Raw genomic sequence first — 24,610 nt, 5'->3', positions numbered from 1 at the left:
TGGCTGACTGGCTGACTGCCCTGAATGACTGACTGACTGGCTGACTGCCCTGACTGACTGCCCTGACTGGTTGACTGACTGACTGACTGACTGACTGACTGACTGACTGACTGACTGGCTGACTGACTGGCTGACTGACTGACTGGCTGACTGGCTGGCTGACTGACTGGCTGACTGGCTGACTGACTGGCTGGCTGACTGACTGACTGACTGACTGACTGACTGACTGGCTGGCTGACTGGCTGGCTGACTGGCTGACTGACTGGCTGACTGACTGACTGACTAGCTGACTGACTGGCTGACTGGCTGACTGACTGGCTGGCTGACTGGCTGACTGACTGGCTGACTGGCTGACTGACTCACTGGCTGACTGACTGGCTGACTGGCTGACTGGCTGACTGACTGGCTGACTGGCTGACTGGCTGACTGACTGACTGACTGACTGGCTGACTGGCTGACTGACTGGCTGACTGACTGGTTGACTGACTGACTGGCTGACTGGCTGACTGACTGACTGACTGACTGACTGACTGGCTGACTGACTGGCTGACTGACTGGCTGACTGGCTGACTGGCTGGCTGACTGACTGGCTGACTGGCTGACTGACTGGCTGACTGGCTGACTGGCTGACTGGCTGGCTGACTGGCTGGTTGACTGACTGACTGGCTGACTGGCTGACTGACTGACTGACTGACTGACTGACTGGCTGACTGACTGGCTGACTGGCTGACTGGCTGGCTGACTGACTGACTGACTGGCTGACTGGCTGGCTGACTGGCTGACTGGCTGACTGGCTGACTGACTGGCTGACTGGCTGGCTGACTGGCTGACTGGCTGACTGACTGACTGACTGACTGGCTGACTGGCTGACTGGCTGACTGACTGGCTGACTGGCTGGCTGACTGGCTGACTGGCTGACTGACTGGCTGACTGACTGACTGGCTGGCTGACTGGCTGACTGGCTGACTGGCTGACTGACTGACTGACTGGCTGACTGACCGTGTGCTGGTAGTGGATCAGTCCTTACCTTAGGAGAGGACACCTTAACGTAAACGATGATAGGAGCCAGGGACGTTTTGAGGAGCTGTGCTGGGTGGTTGATGGTGTCTGCGTCCAGAACTACGAGCTGTAGGGTCTTAGCCAGCTCAAAGATCCTCTCAATCTCACTCTGGACCTCAGCTACCACCCCGACACACAGAGAGAGACAGAAAGAGAGAGAGAGGGTTGAGTACAGTCATGGTAGGACAGACCAACAGAACTACAGAAGGCACAGGTATTACGGAGAAGAGAAAGTGTGATATCTGTCCTGAGTGATATACAGATGTAGGATCTTAATTCGAGACAGTTTGCTACAGCAGGAAAATAATCCTGCAGCAACAGGAAATGTTAATAATTATGTGGATTATAATTAATGGGCATTATTCTAGGGGTTGATGCCTTTTTCATAAGGGAAAATCAAGCCTGAAATTTCAAAGTGAAAGTTACAAACTTCAGAAGCCTTTTAAACCTCAAATACACTACAAGTTTTACATTTCCTGCATTGCACGAAAGTTCTGCAACAGGGTGATCAATTTAAGATTCTACATCTGTAGTACAACTATCAACACAGCTGTCTAAGCCATGTAGTCAGGACTGACAGAGGGTTATTCCAGAACAATGAAGATGAAAACTAAACAATGTCAACATTAAAGCTGATGAGGGATGCAGGACAAGTCCTCCTCTACTTACCAAGACTGGAGCGTGTGTTAGACCTCTCCATGATGGCCTTCTTGTTCAATACAGACCTTTTGGCCAAAGACAGATCAGCAGTCACCCGCGTGATAGAGATTCTGAAAACATAGATGGATGGATGGATGGATGGATGGATGGATGGATGGATGGATGGATGGATGGATGGATGGATGGATGGATGGATGGATGGATGGATGGATGGATGGATGGATGGATGGATGGATGGATGGATGGAAGGTGGATGGATGGATGGAAGGATGGATGGATAGATTCAATTTTATTTGACAATTTAAGAATACAATTCCAGCCACACAAGCAGATACACTGCATTCAAAATCATAAATGATTTTTACAAAACAGTTGTAACACTTATTCCATACTGGTTCTGGCTGTACCCACCTTCCATCAAACCTGTGTTTCAGGAAGTCAAACAGGGCCTTCTGCATCATGTCTGTTACCTGGGAGACAGAGGGGAGGATAATGATTGGTTAGGAACAGAGACCTTGAATCTGCCTCTCTCTCTCTCTCTCGCTCTCTCTCTCTCTCTCTCTCTCTCCTCTCTCTCTCTCTCTCTCTCTCTCTCTCTCTCTCTCTCTCTCTCTCTCTCTGTCTCTCTTTCCCTGTCTCCCTGCCCCCCTCTCTCTCTTCTCCTCTCTCTATCTCCCCCTTTCTCCCCCTCTTTCGCCCTCTCTGAAATACTTAGAAAGTCACGGAACACAAAACGGTATTTGCTGTATTAAATTAGGACAGAACTTTGTGTGTGGCCTGTTTATGTGACCAATAGGAAGTACACAACATGGATCTGAGTGTTCCTTCCTTTCCATCTGAAGACATGTTAGTCTGACTGGCTGTGGAGCTTAGAGAGAGTTGTTAGTCTGATTGGCTGTGGAGCTTAGAGAGAGATGTTAGTCTGACTGGCTGTGGAGCTTAGAGAGAGTTGTTAGTCTGACTGGCTGTGGAGCTTAGAGAGAGTTGTTAGTCTGACTGGCTGTGGATACAACCAAGCACTCCTCCTGCTTCTGCTCTCTTGCTGTCTATGAGACAGAGAGAGAGAGAGCGAGAGAGAGCTGAGAGAGTGAGAGTAGAGAGAGAGCTGAGAGAGAGAGAGCTTAGAGAGAGAGAGAGCGAGAGAGAGAGCTGAGAGAGTGAGAGATAGAGAGCTGAGAGAGTGAGAGAGAGAGCTGAGAGAGAGAGAGAGCTGAGAGAGTGAGAGAGAGGGAGCTGAGAGAGTGAGAGAGAGAGCTGAGAGAGAGAGAGCTGAGAGAGTGAGAGAGAGCTGAGAGTGAGAGAGAGAGAGCTGAGAGAGATAGAGAGATGAGATAGTGAGAGAGAAGGAGAGAGCTGAGCGAGAGAGAGAGAGCTGAGAGAGAGCGAGAGAGCTGAGAGAGAGAGAGAGAGCTGAGAGAGAGCTGAGAGAGAGAGCTGAGAGAGAGCTGAGAGAGAGAGCTGAGAGAGTGAGTGAGAGAGAGAGAGAGAGAGAGAGAGAGAGAGAGAGAGAGAGAGAGAGAGAGAGAGAGAGAGAGAGAGAGAGAGAGAGAGAGAGAGAGAGAGAGAGAGAGGGTGGCAGAGAGGCAGAGAGAGAGAGAGAGAGCGGCAGAGAGAAAATGTTGAAGCATCCCTGACATAACCTACACATCATCTATTCTATAAATGATGCATGTACATCAGGCTGGGATTGTGAGTGGGAAGCACATGACTCATTCTCACTGTATCATAATGTAGTGTCATTTGATAATAGTAAGTCTATGGGGTTGGCCCAAGTTTAATGGGCTAAGGAAAGGGTGTGTGTGTGTGTGTGCAGCATGCGTACTTGTGTGCGCGTATCGACCAGCCTCTCACCTCATAGCCTTTCAGTGAGGGCCCCACCAACACCACTGGTCTCATTGAAGGAACAACATCATAGGGTGGGAGATGTTCTGTCTGCAGGGGAGACACACACACACTGGACTTGGAACGGGCCAACACACACTGGACTTGGAACGGGCCAACACACACTGCACTTGGAACGGGCCAACACACACTGCACTTGGAATGGGCCAACACACACTGCACTTGGAACGGGCCAACACACACTGCACTTGGAACGGGACAACACACACTGGACTTGGAACGGGCCAACACACACTGCACTTGGAACGGGCCAACACACACTGCACTTGGAACGGGCCAACACACACTTTAGAGCATAACTAGAACCCTGAGTTTTTACTAAGGCCCTGGTCAGATCATGTGGTCAGGGATAACTCTGGGCCCTAAGCATAACCCTCCAGTCATCAGAGATTAGAATCTACCAGTGTCATCAAATAAGAGCAAAACAGATTGGAGTAGAGAGTATTTTATTACACATCTGTTCTTCATTCTAGCTCTGATACAAAGTAGAATAATCTGCATTTCCAACATACCTGCTTTTGCTTCTGCTTGGCTTGTAAAAACAAGAAAAAACAGATTTAGCATGAAAGCTAATATGGAAGTCTATCTATGGAGAGCAGATGGTGTAGTGTCTGAAGACAGGATATCCTGTAGCAACCTTCCAGACCCTTTCGTATTCATCCAGTAAAATGCAACAACACTGTCAGGGTTGGAATCAGATTTTCAGCATCCTTCCTGAATTGACTCAATTGAAATGGAGTTGACCTCAACTCTGGATACTGTGCATTTGGTTAATTGCTTGGGATTTTATGCTGGGTATCTGTAAAGCACTTCGTGACAACTGCTGATGTAAAAAGGGCTCTATAAAAGAAATGCGATTGATTGATTGATAATGAATAAACATGCTTTGCTACATAATGAAAAGCAATTGATTCTGGTATGAGGGAGAAGGGGTAGGTCAATCACCCAACAGCAGTCACTCACCTGCAGTAGGTGGTGTGGATCTCCAGCCGGACGATGAGTTCCCTGCTTTCCTGTAGGACAACAACATGGTGCCGATGAGGAAGACCAGGATTCAAGGACTGTACAAGTACCTTACCTCTCCTTGAATCATCTCCTTGAATCCTCCTCTTGCTTCCTTATGATATTCAAGGAATATTTTACAAGTCCTTGTTGAAGTTTTGAGAAGAAGGCAGGGAGAGGATTGGAGAAGAGGACACAAGGAAAAGAGGAAAGACTACTGAGAAAGAGACTTTGGATGTAGCAGGGGGATATATGAGAGAGGGTGAACCCTGACCTCTGGGCCTGTTTCTGTTCCTGTTTGATCCGCATGGCCTCCAGTTTCACCGGGCTGGGGATGAAGGTTATGTCTGCCCCTTCCTTCACCAGCCGACCGATCCACCAGTCATTGCTGTATTTCTGCAAAGGGCCAAAATGGACGCCAGTCAGGTCAAAATGAAACTGCTGTCACCGCTGTTTCAACAATATGGCAGCAGTGGTTAATGTGGCAGATTCTTAGTAACCGCCGTGATAGACATGGCCATACATATTGTGAATGTGTAAGGACTGGGATACAATAGCTACTGTTTAAGATAACTGCAACATTTACATTTACATTTACGTCATTTAGCAGACGCTCTTATCCAGTAACAACTAAAGAAATGTGATAGTGGCAATAGTGATTACATTTAAGTCATTTAGAAGACGCTCTTATCCAGAGCGACTTACAGTTAGTGCATACATTATTTTTTTCATACCCCCTGTGGGAATCAAACCCACAACCCTGGCGTTGCAAACGCCATGCTCTATCAACTGAGCTACATCCCTGCCGGCCATTCCCTCCCCTACCCTGGACCAATTGCGCGCCGCCCCATGGGTCTCCCGGTCGCGGCCGGCTACGACAGAGCCTGGATTCGAACCAGGATCTCTAGTGGCACAGCTAGCACTGTGATGCAGTGCCTTAGACCACTGCGCCACTCGGGAGACCAGGTGATGATGTGATAGTGACCATTGATAATGATGCCTACTGAACTCCCCTCACCTCTTTTATGTGTAGAAAATCTTTGGTTTCAAAGTTGATAGCAGCACCTTGGACAGGACAGTCTGCATCTAGAGCCCCACAGTAACTCACGTTGGTCTTCACTGCAAATGCTACCGGTTTCGACTGGGGAGGACAGAGAGAGACATAAAACAGTGTTTACGAATGGATGCTGTGACCTGACAATATCTCATCATATGGGGGTCTCTCCTTGGCTCTCTGGACCTGACTAAACACTGCTTAATTGTTTCTATTCAACCTTTATTTTACCAGGTAAGTTGCCTGAGAACACGTTCACATATACAGATTTAGGATCTTAATTTGATCACTCTTTTGTTGCGGAGAATTGTTCGGCGCAGCAGGAAATGCAAACTTGTAGTTTAAAAGGATTCTAAAGTTAGTAATTTCTACTTTAAAATGTCCAACATTCATTATAATCCACATAATAATCCACATTTCCTGTTGCTGCAGGATTATTTTCCTGCTGTAGTAAACTGGCTCAAATTAAGATCCTACATCTGTACGACCCGAGGAATAGTTGCAGGGGAGAAGAGAGGAAGTGTTGCTCACCTTAACTCTCTCCATCTGCAGTTTGGTCTGATTAAACACCTGTATACCTAAACTACTGACTAAAGTTGAACTCTTACCTTGGCTCTCTCCAGCTGCAGTTTGGCCTGGCGCTTGGCTTCCAGCTAATTAACTAACTAAACTACTGACACTATTAACTAGGGCTGACTAGCGGGTAAAGGAGAGGTTGCCTTCCTTGGCTCTCTCTCTCAGCTGCAGTTGGGACTGGCATTCGACTTCAAACCAGACTTATTCCTGACTAAGGGCTCGATTAAATTCGTAGTGCTGAAGATCAGCACTGTAGCGCGATTTAAATGTAAATGTAATTTCCGATTGTGCTGAGATATGTAGCGTTTACCGTGATTGCAGTCTCCGCCAACGCAGGAACACTGCCTTTCAATTTCTATCGCATTGGCTCTCTCCAACTGACTAGGGGTCTGAAGCCGGGTTACCTACCTTGGCTCTCTCCAACTGACTAGGGGTTTGAAGCCGGGTTACCTACCTTGGCTCTCTCCAACTGATTAGGGGTTTGAAGCCGGGTTACCTACCTTGGCTCTCTCCAGCTGACTAGGGGTTTGAAGCTGGGTTACCTACCTTGGCTCTCTCCAACTGACTAGGGGTTTGAAGCCGGGTTACCTACCTTGGCTCTCTCCAACTGACTAGGGGTTTGAAGCCGGGTTACCTACCTTGGCTCTCTCCAACTGACTAGGGGTTTGAAGCCGGGTTACCTACCTTGGCTCTCTCCAACTGACTAGGGGTTTGAAGCCGGGTTACCTACCTTGGCTCTCTCCAACTGACTAGGGGTTTGAAGCCGGGTGAGCTACCTTGGCTCTCTCCAACTGACTAGGGGTCTGAAGCTGGGTTACCTACCTTGGCTCTCTCCAACTGACTAGGGGTTTGAAGCCGGGTTACCTACCTTGGCTCTCTCCAACTGATTAGGGGTTTGAAGCCGGGTTACCTACCTTGGCTCTCTCCAACTGACTAGGGGTTTGAAGCCGGGTGAGCTACCTTGGCTCTCTCCAACTGACTAGGGGTTTGAAGCCGGGTTACCTACCTTGGCTCTCTCCAGCTGACTAGGGGTCTGAAGCCGGGTTACCTACCTTGGCTCTCTCCAACTGACTAGGGGTTTGAAGCCGGGTTACCTACCTTGGCTCTCTCCAACTGACTAGGGGTTTGAAGCCGGGTTAGCTACCTTGGCTCTCTCCAACTGATTAGGGGTTTGAAGCCGGGTTACCTACCTTGGCTCTCTCCAACTGACTAGGGGTTTGAAGCCGGGTGAGCTACCTTGGCTCTCTCCAACTGACTAGGGGTCTGAAGCTGGGTTACCTACCTTGGCTCTCTCCAACTGATTAGGGGTTTGAAGCCGGGTTAGCTACCTTGGCTCTCTCCAACTGCAGTTGGGCCTGGCGCTCGGCTTCAAGCCGAGACGCCTCTGGGTCGTCCTCCAGGGACACGTCGGAATCTGAGGGTCTACTAGTGTAGGAATCAGCTGAACCCTAGAGAGAGAGAGCGAGAGAGAGAGAGGGAGAGAGAGAGTGAGAGAGAGAGAGAGAACAGCAGGTTTACAAAGAAAATCTGCAAAGACTCCATGTTTTCAAATCATCAAAAAATATGATATCAGTCAAAATAACTTGCTACTTGATCTACAGTGGGGGAAAAAAGTATTTAGTCAGCCACCAATTGTGCAAGTTCTCCCACTTAAAAAGATGAGAGAGGCCTGTAATTTTCATCATAGGTACACGTCAACTATGACAGACAAATTGAGGAAAAAAAATCCAGAAAATCACATTGTAGGATTTTTTATGAATTTGTTTGCAAATTATGGTGGAAAATAAGTATTTGGTCACCTACAAACAAGTAAGATTTCTGGCTCTCAAAGACCTGTAACTTCTTCTTTAAGAGGCTCCTCTGTCCTCCACTCGTTACCTGTATTAATGGCACCTGTTTGAACTTGTTATCAGTATAAAAGACACCTGTCCACAACCTCAAACAGTCACACTCCAAACTCCACTATGGCCAAGACCAAAGAGCTGTCAAAGGACACCAGAAACAAAATTGTAGACCTGCACCAGGCTGGGAAGACTGAATCTGCAATAGGTAAGCAGCTTGGTTTGAAGAAATCAACTGTGGGAGCAATTATTAGGAAATGGAAGACATACAAGACCACTGATAATCTCCCTCGATCTGGGGCTCCACGCAAGATCTCACCCCGTGAGGTCAAAATGATCACAAGAACGGTGAGCAAAAATCCCAGAACCACACAGGGGGACCTAGTGAATGACCTGCAGAGAGCTGGGACCAAAGTAACAAAGCCTACCATCAGTAACACACTACACCGCCAGGGACTCAAATCCTGCAGTGCCAGACGTGTCCCCCTGCTTAAGCCAGTACATGTCCAGGCCCGTCTGAAGTTTGCTAGAGTGCATTTGGATGATCCAGAAGAGGATTAGGAGAATGTCATATGGTCAGATGAAACCAAAATATAACTTTTCGGTAAAAACTCAACTCGTCGTTTTGGAGGACAAAGAATGCTGAGTTGCATCCAAAGAACACCATACCTACTGTGAAGCATGGGGGTGGAAACATCATGCTTTGGGGCTGTTTTTCTGCAAAGGGACCAGGACGACTGATCCGTGTAAAGGAAATAATGAATGGGGCCATGTATCGTGAGATTTTGAGTGAAAACCTCCTTCCATCAGCAAGGGCATTGAAGATGAAACGCTGGGTCTTTCAGCATGACAATGATCCCAAACACACCGCCCGGGCAACGAAGGAGTGGCTTCGTAAGAAGCATTTCAAGGTCCTGGAGTGGCCTAGCCAGTCTCCAGATCTCAACCCCATAGAACATCTTTGGAGGGAGTTGAAAGTCCGTGTTGCCCAGCGACAGCCCCAAAACATCACTGCTCTAGAGGAGATCTGCATGGAGGAATGGGCCAAAATACCAGCAACAGTGTATGAAAACCTTGTGAAGACTTACAGAAAACGTTTGACCTGTGTCATTGCCAACAAAGGGTATATAACAAAGTATTGAGAAACTTTTGTTATTGACCAAATACTTATTTTCCACCATAATTTGCAAATAAATTCATTAAAAATCCTACAATGTGATTTTCTGGATTTTCTTTTCTCATTTTGTCTGTCATAGTTGACGTGTACCTATGATGAAAATTACAGGCCTCTCTCATCTTTTTAAGTGGGAGAACTTGCACAATTGGTGGCTGACTAAATACTTTTTCCCCCCACTGTAAATACACCTACTGCGGCCAAATCCAAGCTCTCAAAGTCACCCATTGCATCACTTCAGATGGCATTTATGTGACCTACCTGCTCCAGTACCTGAGTTGAGACCCTGTCTGACCTGTCTGACCTGGCCCTGGCCCCATGTGACCTGTCTGACCTGGCCCTGGCCCTGGCCCCATGTGACCTGTCTGGCCTGGCCCTGGCCCTGGCCCCATGTGACCTGTCTTACCTGGCCCTGGCCCCATGTGACCTGTCTGACCTGGCCCTGGCCCCATGTGACCTGTCTGACCTGGCCCTGGCCCTGGCCCCATGTGACCTGTCTGGCCTGGCCCTGGCCCTGGCCCCATGTGACCTGTCTTACCTGGCCCTGGCCCCATGTGACCTGTCTGACCTGGCCCTGGCCCTGGCCCCATGTGACCTGTCTGACCTGGACCTGGCCCTGGCCCCATGTGACCTGTCTGACCTGGCCCTGGCCCCATGTGACCTGTCTGACCTGACCTGGCCCTGGACCCATGTGACCTGTCTGACCTGACCTGGCCCTGGACCCATGTGACCTGTCTGACCTGGCCCTGGCCCTGGCCCCATGTGACCTGTCTGACCTGGCCCTGGCCCTGGCTCCATGTGACCTGTCTGACCTGGCCCTGGCCCTGGACCCATGTGACCTGTCTGGCCTGGCCCCATGTGACCTGTCTGACCTGGCCCTGGCCCTGGCCCCATGTGACCTGTCTGACCTGGCCCTGGCCCTGGCCCCATGTGACCTGTCTGACCTGGCCCTGGCCCTGGCCCCATTTGACCTGTCTGACCTGGCCCTGGCCCCATGTGACCTGTCTGACCTGACCTGGCCCTGGCCCCATGTGACCTGTCTGACCTGACCTGGCCCTGGACCCATGTGACCTGTCTGACCTGACCTGGCCCTGGACCCATGTGACCTGTCTGACCTGGCCCTGGCCCTGGACCCATGTGACCTGGCCCTGGCCCCATGTGACCTGTCTGACCTGACCTGGCCCTGGACCCATGTGACCTGTCTGACCTGACCTGGCCCTGGACCCATGTGACCTGTCTGACCTGGCCCTGGACCCATGTGACCTGTCTGGCCTGGCCCCATGTGACCTGTCTGACCTGGCCCTGGCCCCATGTGACCTGTCTGACCTGGCCCTGGCCCCATGTGACCTGTCTGGCCCTGGCCCCATGTGACCTGTCTGACCTGGCCCTGGCCCCATGTGACCTGTCTGACCTGGCCCTGGCCATATGTGACCTGTCTGACCTGGCCCTGGCCCTGGCCCCATGTGACCTGTCTGACCTGACCTGGCCCTGGACCCATGTAACCTGTCTGACCTGGCCCTGGCCCTGGCCCCATGTGACCTGTCTGACCTGGCCCTGGCCCTGGCTCCATGTGACCTGTCTGACCTGGCCCTGGACCTGGACCCATGTGACCTGTCTGGCCTGGCCCCATGTGACCTGTCTGACCTGGCCCTGGCCCTGGCCCCATGTGACCTGTCTGACCTGGCCCTGGCCCCATGTGACCTGTCTGGCCCTGGCCCCATGTGACCTGTCTGACCTGGCCCTGGCCCCATGTGACCTGTCTGACCTGGCCCTGGCCATATGTGACCTGTCTGACCTGGCCCTGGCCCTGGCCCCATGTGACCTGTCTGACCTGACCTGGCCCTGGACCCATGTAACCTGTCTGACCTGGCCCTGGCCCTGGCCCCATGTGACCTGTCTGACCTGGCCCTGGCCATATGTGACCTGTCTGACCTGACCTGGCCCTGGACCCATGTGACCTGTATGGCCCTGGACCCATGTGACCTGTCTGGCCTGGCCTTGGCCCCATGTGTCCTGTCTGACCTGGCCCTGGCCCTGGCCCCATGTGACCTGTCTGACCTGGCCCTGGACCCATGTGACCTGTATGGCCCTGGACCCATGTGACCTGTCTGACCTGGCCTTGGCCCCATGTGTCCTGTCTGACCTGGCCCTGGCCCTGGCCCCATGTGACCTGTCTGGCCTGGCCTTGGCCCCATGTGTCCTGTCTGACCTGGCCCTGGCCCTGGACCCATGTGACCTGTCTGGCCTGGCCTTGGCCCCATGTGTCCTGTCTGACCTGGCCCTGGCCCTGGACCCATGTGACCTGTCTGGCCTGGCCTTGGCCCCATGTGTCCTGTCTGACCTGGCCCTGGCCCTGGCCCTGCACCCATGTGACCTGTATGGCCCTGCACCCATGTGACCTGTCTGGCCTTGCCCTGGCCCTGGCCCCATGTGACCTGTCTGGCCTGGCCCTGGCCCCATGTGACCTGTCTGGCCTGGCCCTGGCCCCATGTGACCTGCGTAGCTAGGACTGGCAGTTCCAGTTCATGTTCAGTTCCTGTAGTGCTTTCCAAAGCAGTCGTGTCCGGGGAGCGTGTGTGTGAGGTGAACACTGCAACAACATACAGTACATCTACTAATGTTCCTCTGTTCATTTACTGAACTGAACCAAAGCAAACCTTGCAGCATATACAGTGAGTCTACTGTAGATTCTGTTGCGACAGATACTGTCACCACCACTACATGCTTTATCTTCCCATCTAAACAGTATTATCAGGTTCATATCGCCCACCAACAGTCAGTCACCACACAATGTTCTGCTCTTAGATGGTGCATAGATGGTGTGATGGTGCATAGATGGTGTGATGGTGCATAGATGGTGTGATGGTGCATAGATGGTGTGATGGTGCATAGATGGTGTGTCCGTTGTTCCGTTTTATTGTGTTTTTATTTTTTAATTTTTTTATTGGCTGGTGTAATAACATTTCCCCTTTGGGGGATTAATAAAGTACTGTTTTTCTTATCCCAGCCATAACTTTGGAGACATGAACTGGATAACCAGGGTAGGTATCAAGTTAAGCCATTCAAATACCTCAACACTTTCTGAAAGAAACCTGGTAAAGGGAAGAGCATCACATCTATAGTAGAAGACACTGATTCCCTCATCGTATCGGCTCACTGTCAGCTAAACCTGTCATGGGTGAAAATACATCTCCCCCTCGGCCCCGCCTCAGTAGGTCTGAAACCCAACGTGCTGTACACTCACCGTCACCGTCCTCCAATCCCCCATCTCCTCTCAGTCCCAGCTGGCCCATACACACCACAGGAAGACTGACTCCTCACATGCCAGACTGATACACACCCACACACCCCTGCCAAATATAGCTCCAAATATAGCTCAGTAACAACGGCACAGCGGCAGGCAGCAGCCTTCTCTCTCTCCACCCCTCTCTCCCTTTCTCCTCTTCCAAAACATTTCGTCAGTCTCGATCCAGAGAACAGCTTTTTTCACCTTTCTTCCCCCCCTCCTACCTTCTTTCCCCCCCTCCCCCCCTTCTCCACTTGCCCTAAACACACCAGGCTGGAACCAGCGATCCAGAGACCAGTGTGGATATCATTTAAATATCAAAGCGTGCCGGAGGGGCTTGGGTCTACAGATACTTCTACAACAGGAAGAGACAAAACAGAATTAACAAGAAAGTTCCGTTTGGTTAGTAGTGCTGCAGATGGGAACAATACATAATAGACCGTGTTTTAACATATCATCTATAATTGTATGTTAATGCTTTATAACTTGTTATAATAATCTATGAGCCTTTATAATGCCTTATAATAATGATTAGTAGTGTTGCGGATGGGAGTGATTAATACACTAAATGCCCTCCGTCTATACGCCATCCTGTAGGCTTAGTTAATGAATTATTGATATCCATAGACAGAAGCGCCTCTTGCCTTTTGTGGGCCCTAAGTGAGATTTGGTTGCACCCCCCTCCACCTCACTGGCAAAACATTTTAGTGCCAGATATCACTAACCCAAAATCAATGGGGCCTCCTGGAGGTGAGGGGCCCTGGGCCCGGTCAGTAATGGGCCTCCTGGAGGTGAGGGCCCCTGGGCCCGGTCAGTAATGGGCCTCCTGGAGGTCAGGGGCCCTGGGCCCGGTCAGTAATGGGCCTCCTGGAGGTGAGGGCCCCTGGGCCCGGTCAGTAATGGGCCTCCTGGAGGTGAGGGGCCCTGGGCCCGGTCAGTAATGGGCCTCCTGGAGGTGAGGGCCCCTGGGCCCGGTCAGTAATGGGCCTCCTGGAGGTCAGGGGCCCTGGGCCCGGTCAGTAATGGGCCTCCTGGAGGTGAGGGCCCCTGGGCCCGGTCAGTAATGGGCCTCCTGGAGGTGAGGGGCCCTGGGCCCGGTCAGTAATGGGCCTCCTGGAGGTGAGGGGCCCTGGGCCCGGTCAGTAATGGGCCTCCTGGAGGTGAGGGCCCCTGGGCCCGGTCAGTAATGGGCCTCCTGGAGGTGAGGGGCCCTGGGCCCGGTCAGTAATGGGCCTCCTGGAGGTGAGGGCCCCTGGGCCCGGTCAGTAATGGGCCTCCTGGAGGTGAGGGGCCCTGGGCCCGGTCAGTAATGGGCCTCCTGGAGGTGAGGGCCCCTGGGCCCGGTCAGTAATTTGACGATAGGCTACCTTACCTAACAATCTAAATCATGTCAGCTGACACAGGATAATTGAGTGACTGTCAATGACTGTGTACAACTGATGATGGCTGATGCAGTACCAAATTTCGAAATTGCAACTTGTGTATTACACTTTTCTAACTTTCAACAGTAAGTTGAGATCCCGACTGAGTTCCTTAAAAAAAAAAGTAGTATGCGTATAGGCAGATGCGGTTCTGCGTAGAAGAGACATGGATATGTATGCAGAAAAACACAGTAACCAACACACTTGACATCACATACTGTAAATTGGATTCTTATAAGAGACCCTTATCCACTAACCATATCCATTCTCGTGCAAAAGGAGCACACTGAGCACTAGATAGAGATATGGCTCTTGAAGAAAAGAAGAATGTAATCAATATAATGCTAGAGACCAACTATACTTCTACACAATCAATCATGTTTAATCAATTTAGCAGCTTTAAAGCAAATGTCCTGTTATTCTAAAACAAAATGTCATGGCTTATGTCGTGTTCATATGCTATCTGGGGGGCTTGACCTTGGTGTCTTAGAATATTCACATTTTCACTTCTCTGCTCTGTGAATCTTAGCAGTACAAAACCTGTGGTTCGCTTTGCAGATAACTCTTTATTGTCGAACACTCTGACTCTAGTTTAATTAGATCATTTTCAGATTTGAACAATTATCCAAAGCTTGGGCCACTGTGTTGTGTGTGAGAGAGTGAGAGAGAGAGAGAGAGAGAGAGAGAGAGAGAGAGAGAGAGCAACGGCACTTCTTGCAGACAAATATGCATTTGCCATAGCCTGAGGGACAAATAATATTATTATTATTATTCCAAATAGTAGTGGTACGGGCAGTAGGGGTGATGGTAACGGGTAGTAGTTTAATGATGGTAGTGATAGTGGTGGTAGTAGTAGTGGTAATGATGATGGGAGTTGTAGTACGGATGTAATGGTGATGATGACAGTTCTAGGTTAGTTATAGTTTTAGTAGGTAGAGATATTAGAAGTAGAAGTGCTACTAGTGGTAATGGTAGTAGTAGGGATAGTTGTAGTATTAGTGTTAATAATAGTGGTGGTAGCATTCGTTTTAGTAGTAATAATAGTAACATGTTAATTTTCCATGTATAGCCTTTTATTGACCCTATTATTTATTATATTTTTCTATTTCTACTATCGACTGTTACCATTTTATTGTTGTTATTTCTATTATTAATCTTTATTATTATTTACTATCATTTGATATATTATTCTCCATTATTTTATTTTATTGCTTTGGAAATATTGACACAATGTTTTACATGCCAATAAAGCAGCTTGAATTTTGATTTGAAAGACAGAGAGAGCGACAGAGAGAAAGAGAGAGACAGAGAGAGAGAGAGAGAGCTCAAAGACATTGCTCCTGCATTTTAAACAAAAAATATAGATTTAGAGTTAGATAAAGTATGATTTTTTGGCAGGGACATATACAGGATGCTACCCTCCACAACATAACCTTCATTCCAAACCAAAACTCCAAACCTACAACCTGATTTTGGACGGAATTACCTGGAAAGCTTTCTACTACCAAGGATTACTATTCCCAAACTATACAGCAAATGCTCTGGCAAACAAACAGAAACCTGAAAACACCATCCAACCTGGAACTGAGTGAGTAATGTTTAGTATGAAGCTATTTTTCACTTTCAAAAACCAAGAAGAAAAATACATTACAATTATATATTTTATTTTATAAGGACTGAATGCTAAGGCTACCAAGCTTAAGCTTGCTTGTACAAAGAGATACAATTTCAATTAGCACTGACGTGTGAAGTGAGAGGTGTCAAAGCCCTTGAGCCCAACAATGGCAGGAGAGTCGTACAGTCTACCCCAACTACATTTACATTTACATTTTAGTCATTTAGCAGACGCTCTTATCCAGAGCGACTTACAGGAGCAATTAGGGTTAAGTGCCTTGCTCAAGGGCACATTAACGTCATTTAGCAGACGCTCTTAGCCAGAGCGACTCACAAATTGGTGCGCTCACCCTATAGCCAGTGGGATAACCACTTTACAATTTGGGGGGGGGGGGGTTAGAAGGATTACTTTATCCTATCCCAGGTGAGGAGAGGCCTTAGGTGAGGAGAGGCCTTAGAAGTACCCCCCCACTGTTCAGAGGTCATTAAAATACAGTACCCTCTGAATGTAAAAAACGACAAGACACGAAAAGAGTACAAATTGAAACTTCTTTTGGGGAAGCACGAGACACTTTTTGCTGATTTGTATAAAAATGGGAACATAAGCAACCTTATCTTCCACACAGACCATCCCCTGGCATGGCACAGTGCTATACTAGCACACTACCCCTCTGTTAAGAGGGGGGGTGTTAGCGACGGGTGGAAACTCAGGATACTGGACAACGAGGACTCTGAGTCGTCTAATATTAATCTCTATAAATCTGGAACCGTTTTGGTTCAAGGCAACACCAAACAGTTCCAGCTGGACTTTCACCTAATCAAAGAAATAGCTCAGCAGGAGAATCTCTCCCTTGAGAAAGATACCCCTACCCCGAGCGGGTCAGACCAGACCTCTTCATTGAATAACCCCACAGAGCAACCCCAAGCAGAAAGTCAACTTCCCAGCACAGAGTACTACTCCCTCATTGAAATGAAGGATGAATTCACCCAGCTGGAGGTAAGGCAGGTGGAGCTGGAACAGCAGGTGAACACACTCCAGTCAGCACAGACCCAGACAACAGTCCAGCACAACACCCCCTTAACTAGACCTGGAGAGCTGCAGGTAGAGAGAGACATGTCTGCACTCTGGACTGTGATGAGACAACATCAACAGGAGAAAGAGCAGGAGCAGGAGAAGAACAGAGCACTAGAGGAGAGGATCAGAGTGCTGGAGGAGAAGGTGAGAACGATGACGGGTGACATAGAACAACCCATTAGAGAGCTGGCCACCCCCGCAGAGAAGTCAGCAGAACAGCCCACCTCAGATCCTGGCCAAAGTCTCGACACCGCAGCAGAACAGTACACCCTAGACCCTGACCATAGCCTCGACATCACACCCAGACAAACAAATGAAGAACCCCAAGCCCAGGGGATCCCAACCCCTCTGAGCAACCCCCCAGTCAGACACCCTGATAGCCCTCATGACGACCCCCCCACACCCACTGAGGACATACACAAGCCACAGATTGTACTCCTTATGGACTCAAACGGGAAATACATACAAGAAAATAAACTTTTTCCAAAACACACAGTGTCTAAACTCTGGTGTCCAAACACCCAGCGCGCCCTAGACCTTCTGTCTGAGGACCGACTAGGATCACCCAGCCACATAATAATACACACAGGCACAAACGACCTGAGAACACAGCAGGAAAGGGTGGCCACATCACTCAAGGGAGTGATAGAAAAAGCTTCTTCTACTTTCCCCAACGCACAAGTGGTTATCTCAACCCTGTTACCACGAAAAGACTTCCACCCTGCTACCATACAGCGGGTAAACGCAAGTATTTCCCGTGACTGTGCATCAAAACCAAATGTCTACCTGGCCCACCACTCCACCCTGGACGTGAACAGCCTTTATGACCGGGTCCACCTATACAAGGCAGCAGTGCCCACCTTCGCCCGGACCCTAAAGGATATCGCCCTCAACCGCAGACCCAACACCTCACACAGGAGCAACAGATCAACAGACACCCCGCCCAGACCAGCGAGACACTCTCCCAGACCTGCGGGACCCCCCCCAGGACCTACACATAGAGGACCCCCGCAGAGAGGACCTACATCCAGATCACAGCACCATCAACCACATCTACACCCCCACCCCCACCAATTAACTCCCCCCCCCAAGTCAACCATGCCCACACCCCATTTAGGCCCCCTCAGATCAGACCTATGCCCCTCCTACCCACCCCAAGCCCCCCACTCCCACAAAGAGGGCCTCAACATGAAAGTCACACATACGCCCAGGCCGTGAGCAGGCAAACAGGCCCAACACCCACTCTTACACTAGCCCAAGCCAATGGCATGTACCAGCTGCTCAGCAGGCTCTGCTCACAATTACTGGCCTGAGGCCAAACCACACAACCAACAACATTAGACACTTTATGGAACACAAAGCCTTCACTAATTCATCCTGGAATATCCAAGGCCTGAGGTCATCTGCCTTTGGCCTAAAGAGCAGGAATCTGGACTTCACCAAAGAAATCGGAAATACAGACATTGTCATCCTACAAGAAACATGGTATAGAGGAGACGGACCCACTGGTTGCCCTCTAGGTTACAGAGAGCTGGTAGTCCCATCCACCAAACTACCAGGTGTGAAACAGGGAAGGGACTCAGGGGGTATGCTAATTTGGTATAGAGCAGACCTAACTCACTCTATTAAATTAATCAAAACAGGAACATTTTACATTTGGTTAGAAATTCAAAAGGAAATTATCTCAACTGAGAAAAATGTCCTCCTGTGTGCTACCTATATCCCCCCACTAGAATCCCCATACTTTAATGAAGACAGTTTCTCCATCCTGGAGGGGGAAATCAATCATTTCCAGACCCAGGGACATGTACTAGTCTGTGGCGACCTAAATGCCAGAACTGGACAAGAACCTGACACCCTCAGCACACAGGGGGACAAACACCTACCTGGAGGTGACAGCATTCCCTCCCCCATATGCCCCCCTAGGCACAACTACGACAACATAACCAACAAAAATGGGTCACGACTCCTCCAGCTCTGTCGCACACTGGGTATGTACATAGTCAATGGTAGGCTTCGAGGGGACTCCTATGGTAGGTACACCTATAGCTCATCTCTTGGCAGTAGTACTGTAGACTACTTTATCACTGACCTCAACCCAGAGTCTCTCAGAGCGTTCACAGTCAGCCCACTGACACCCCTATCAGACCATAGCAAAATCACAGTCTACTTGAACAGAGCAATACTCAATCATGAGGCATCAAAGCCAAAGGAACTGAATAATATTAAGAAATGCTATAGATGGAAGGAAAGTAGTGTTGAAACCTACCAAAAAACAATTAGGAAACAACAAATTCAATCCATTCTAGACAACTTCCTGGACAAAACGTTCCACTGTAATAGTGAAGGTGTAAACTTGGCAGTAGAAAACCTAAACAGTATATTTGACCTCTCAGCTTCCCTATCAAATCTAAAAATCTCTAACAGAAAACCAAAGAAAAGTAATAACAGTGATAAATGGTTTGATGAAGAATGCAAAAACCTAAGAAAGAAATTGAGAAACCTATCCAACCAAAAACATAGAGACCCAGAAAACCTGAGCCTACGCCTTCACTATGGTGAATCACTAAAACAATACAGAAATACACTACGGAAAAAGAAGGAACAGCATGTCAGAAATCAGCTCAATGTAATTGAAGAATCCATAGACTCTAACCACTTCTGAGAAAATTGGAAAACACTAAACAAACAACAACACGAAGAACTATCTATCCAAAATGGAGATGTATGGGTAAACCACTTCTCCAATCTTTTTGGCCCTATAACAGAGAACAAACAGCAAAAAAATATACATGATCAAATGCAAATCTTAGAATCAACTATTAAAGACTACCAGAACCCACTGGATTCTCCAATTACATTGAATGAACTACAGGACAAAATACAAACCCTCCAACCCAAAAAGTCCTGTGGTGTTGATGGTATCCTCAATGAAATGATAAAATATACAGACCACAAATTTCAATTAGCTATACTTAAACTCTTTAACATCATCCTTAGCTCTGGCATCTTCCCCAATATTTGCAATACATTATCATTAACAGCAGACTAGTTCATTTCCTCAGTGAAAACAATGTACTGAGCAAATGTCAAATTGGCTTTTTACCAAATTACCGTACGACAGACCACGTATTCACCCTGCACACCCTAATTGACAAACAAACAAACCAAAACAAAGGCCAAGTCTTCTCATGCTTTGTTGATTTCAAAAAAGCTTTTGACTAAATTTGGCATGAGGGTCTGCTATACAAATTAATGGAAAGTGGGGTTGGGGGAAAAACATACGACATTATAAAATCCATTTACACAAACAACAAGTGTGCGGTTAAAACTGGCAAAAAACACACACATTTCTTTCCACAGGGCTGTGGGGTGAGACAGGGATGCAGTTTAAGCCCCATCCTCTTCAACATATATATCAACGAATTGGCGAGGGCACTAGAACAGTCTGCAGCACCCGGCCTCACCCTACTAGAATCTGAAGTCAAATGTCTTCTGTTTGCTAATGATCTGGTGCTTCTGTCACCAACCAAGGAGGGCCTACAGCAGCACCTAGATCTTCTGCACAAATTCTGTCAGACCTGGGCCCTGACAGTAAATCTCAGTAAGACAAAAAGAATGGTGTTCCAAAAAAGGTCCAGTTGCCAGGACCACAAATACAAATTCCATCTAGACACCGTTGCCCTAGAGCACACAAAAAACTATACATACCTCGGCCTAAACATCAGCGCCACAGGTAACTTCCACAAAGCTGTGAACGATCTGAGAGACAAGGCAAGAAGGGCCTTCTATGCCATCAAAAGGAACATAAAATTTGACATACCAATTAGGATCTGGCTAAAAATACTTGAATCAGTCATAGAACCCATTGCCCTTTATGGTTCTGAGGTCTGGGGTCCGCTCACCAACCAAGAATTCACAAAATGGGACAAACACCAAATTGAGACTCTGCATGCAGAATTCTGCAAAAACATCCTCCGTGTACAACATAAAACACCAAATAATGCATGCAGAGCAGAATTAGGCCAATACCCGCTAATTATCAAAATCCAGAAAAGAGCCGTTAAATTCTATAACCACTTAAAAGGAAGCGATTCCCAAACCTTCCATGACAAAGCCATCACCTACAGAGAGATGAACTTGGAGAAGAGTGCCCTAAGTAAGCTTGTCCTGGGGCTCTGTTCACAAACACAAACAGACCCCACAGAGCCCCAGGACAACAACAACAATAACACAATTAGACCCAACCAAATCATGAGAAAACAAAAAGAGAATTACTTGACACATTGGAAAGAACAAACAAAAAAACAGAGCAAACTAGAATGCTATTTGGCCCTAAACAGAGAGTACACAGTGGCAGAATACCTGACCACTGTGACTGACCCAAACTTAAGGAAAGCTTTGACTATGTACAGACTCAGTGGGCATAGCCTTGCTATTGAGAAAGGCTGCCATAGGCAGACCTGGCTCTCAAGAGAAGACAGGCTATGTGCACACTGCCCACAAAATGAGGTGGAAACTGAGCTGCACTTCCTAACCTCCTGCCAAATGTATGACCATATTAGAGACACATATTTCCCTCAGATTACAGCGATCCACAAAGAATTCGAAAACAAACCCAATTTTGATAAACTCCCTTATCTACTGGGTGAAAAACCACAGTGTGCCATCACAGCAGCAATATTTGTGACCTGTTGCCACAAGAAAAGGGCAACCAGTGAAGAACAAACACCATTGTAAAGACAACCCATATTTATGTTTATTTATTTTCCCATTTGTACTTTAACTATTTGCACATTGTTACAACACTGTATATATACATAATATGACATTTGAAATGTCTTTATTCTTTTGAAACTTCTGAGTGTAATGTTTACTGTTAATATGTATTGTTTATTTCACTTTTGTTTACTATCTACTTCACTTGCTTTGGCAATGTTAACACACGTTTCCCATGCCAATAAAGCCCTTAAATTGAAATTGAAATTGAATTGAAATTGAATTGAGAGAGAGAGAGAGAGAGAGAGAGAGAGAGAGAGAGAGAGAGAGAGAGAGGCCTTGGGTAGAGACAGTACAGGTAGAACTATTTTGGGTTCCATGTAGAACCCTCGGTGGAAAGGGTGTAACTAACACCCTCACACAGAATAAAGCCTCGTCTCTTTCACAAAGCAACAACTCTCTTGGCCAAAGAGAATAAACCATGAGGCCAAAGAGAATAAACCATGAGGCCAAAGAGAATAAAACATGAGGTAGAAACATGCAGTAGCAATAACATAGGCTGTCCTGCAGGTGGCGGAATACACATTGCAGTCAGTCAGTGAGACAGCCTCTCTTAGTAACAGCATGACAGATAATAATAACACTACTTTCCCCCAAAAACAGTTCAGAAAGACTCATGGCCTATTTCCATTCAGCCGCTCACATTCTGTTTTCTAAACACAAATTTTTTATGATTGAGATAACACGTTTTAGTTTGAAAATGAACTGGTCATAAAAGCTATACATGATTAACAAAATAAACATCTCTCATGACATGCCACAATTGTTGTACTATTCTATATATTTTTTAACTGAATTGATACCCTTTTATAATTTCCAAACTCAGTATTTACCACAAGTATCTGAAACAAGATAGCAACATGCAAAGTACAAAGTGGAGCAACAATGTCCAGGCAGGTGAGACGGAAAGACAGAATGTTCCTGTATGTCCGAGGAGGAAGAGGAGGGGAGACAAAAGGGTGGAGGAAGAGAGGGAGGGGGTGATGCTGACAAAGGGAGAGAACAAGAATAGACTTTCTGCAGTAGTAGGTAGAACACGTTGAAAACATGAGGAGGGATTGAGCACAAACGAGAGGAGAGAAGGAGAGGTACCAGAGCAGAGGAGAGGGAGGAGGAGAAGCGCATTGGAGCATTAGATTAGAAGTGAGGGACCAGATTGGGGAGACAGAGAGCAGATCGAAAGACACGCAGATGGACTGACGCTGAGACAGACACACAGACTGAGTCACGGACGAAGGCAGAGGGAGAGAGACAGAGAGAGCAACAGAGAGCAACACAATACCTTATTACCAATGAGTCCTGTAACGCTCGAGTCAGGCATGCTTCTACTGATCCATCTCAGCCCCCCTCTTCAGCCCCTTCTCTCTCCCCCAGCCCCTGGTCAGCCCCTAGTCAGCCCTCGAGCCCGTGGTTAGTTACAGGTAGAGAGAGAGGCAGTCTCTCTCTCTCCAACTTCAAACACACACCCTCTCACTGGTCGGGTTGGTTCTGCTCCAGTCTCTCTCTCTCCAACTTCAAACACACACCCTCTCACTGGTCGGGTTGGTTCTGCTCCCGTCTCTCTCTCTCCAACATCAAACACACACCCTCTCACTGGTCGGGTTGGTTCTGCTCCCGTCTCTCTCTCTCCAACATCAAACACACACCCTCTCACTGGTCGGGTTGGTTCTGCTCCAGTCTCTCTCTCTCCAACTTCAAACACACACCCTCTCACTGGTCGGGTTGGTTCTGCTCCCGTCTCTCTCTCTCTCCAACTTCAAACACACACCCTCTCACTAGTCGGGTTGGTTCTGCTCCCGTCTCTCTCTCTCCAACTTCAAACACACACCCTCTCACTGGTCGGGTTGGTTCTGCTCCAGTCTCTCTCTCTCCGACTTCAAACACACACCCTCTCACTGGTCGGGTTGGTTCTGCTCCAGTCTCTCTCTCTCCGACTTCAAACACACACCCTCTCACTGGTCGGGTTGGTTCTGCTCCAGTCTCTCTCTCTCCAACTTCAAACACCCACCCTCTCACTGGTCGGGTTGGTTCTGCTCCAGTCTCTCTCTCTCCAACTTCAAACACCCTTTGTCCCTTCTTTTCTTTCTTAATTTTTTTGTTCCTATGCAAGAAGATGTTTCTTCTTCTTCTTCTTCTTCTTCTTCTTCTTCTTCTTCTTCTTCTTCTTCTTCTTCTTCTTCTTCTTCAGTTACCAAGACACTGCTTATCCACTGTACTGTAGTGTACTTCCCTACTATTTTCTCTCTCTTCTAGAACACAGATAACTAATTTCTAATACATCCCTGTCCTCTGCGGGAGGGAGACTATATTTATCTTATCCTGCTTGTAACTGCGTTTACATTACATTACATTACATCATTTAGCAGACACTCTTATCCAGAGCGACTTACAGTTAGTGAGTGCATACATTAAAAAATATATATATCCATACTGGCCCACCGTGGGAATCGAACCCACAACCCTGGCGTTGCAAACACCATGCTCTACCAACTGAGCTACATCCCTGTGTTTAGAACCCCACCCTTTACATTGCTCATATTCCCACTGTTTACAACACATCCCCCTCTATATAATTACGCTCTATGATCTCTGTATGATAACTCAATATGATCTCTATGTGATTACTCTCTATATGATAACACTCTATATGATAACACTCTATGTGATAACACTCTATGTGATAACTCTCTATGTGATAACACTCTATGTGATAACACTCTATATGATAACTCTCTATGTGATAACACTCTATGTGATAACTCTCTATGTGATAACACTCTATGTGATAACACTCTATGTGATAACACTATATGTGATAACACTCTATGTGATAACTCTCTATGTGATAACTCTCTATGTGATAACACTCTATGTGATAACACTCTATGTGATAACTCTCTATATGATAACACTCTATGTGATAACTCTCTATATGATAACACTCTATATGATAACACTCTATGTGATAACACTCTATGTGATAACTCTCTATGTGATAACACTCTATGTGATAACACTCTATATGATAACTCTCTATGTGATAACACTCTATGTGATAACTCTCTATGTGATAACACTCTATGTGATAACACTCTATGCGATAACACTCTATGTGATAACTCTCTATGTGATAACACTCTATGTGATAACACTCTATGTGATAACAC

General features: G+C 47.6%; 1 protein-coding gene across 1 annotated transcript in view; it reads right to left on the bottom strand.

Annotated features, from left to right (window-relative positions):
• Positions 1-22,764, bottom strand: part of LOC311147731 (voltage-dependent L-type calcium channel subunit beta-4-like) — a gene marked incomplete at both ends in the record, with an annotated part of 24,087 nt that extends 1,323 nt beyond the window's left edge. The window contains 10 exons of the mRNA XM_084184500.1: positions 1,028-1,179; positions 1,729-1,829; positions 2,131-2,189; positions 3,571-3,651; positions 4,134-4,153; positions 4,585-4,634; positions 4,898-5,019; positions 5,642-5,764; positions 7,582-7,701; positions 22,726-22,764. Coding sequence (XP_084040626.1) covers positions 1,028-1,179; positions 1,729-1,829; positions 2,131-2,189; positions 3,571-3,651; positions 4,134-4,153; positions 4,585-4,634; positions 4,898-5,019; positions 5,642-5,764; positions 7,582-7,701; positions 22,726-22,764 — 867 coding nt within the window. The remainder of the gene's footprint in view (positions 1-1,027; positions 1,180-1,728; positions 1,830-2,130; positions 2,190-3,570; positions 3,652-4,133; positions 4,154-4,584; positions 4,635-4,897; positions 5,020-5,641; positions 5,765-7,581; positions 7,702-22,725) is intronic.
• Between the last annotated feature and the right edge of the window lie 1,846 nt (positions 22,765-24,610).

This window comes from Coregonus lavaretus (genome assembly GCF_964263955.1).
Source record: "Coregonus lavaretus genome assembly, chromosome: 20".
Classification (NCBI taxonomy): Eukaryota; Metazoa; Chordata; class Actinopteri; order Salmoniformes; family Salmonidae; genus Coregonus; species Coregonus lavaretus.
The sequence above is the reverse complement of the archived record's forward strand: the minus strand, read 5'-3'. Positions and strand labels throughout refer to the sequence as shown.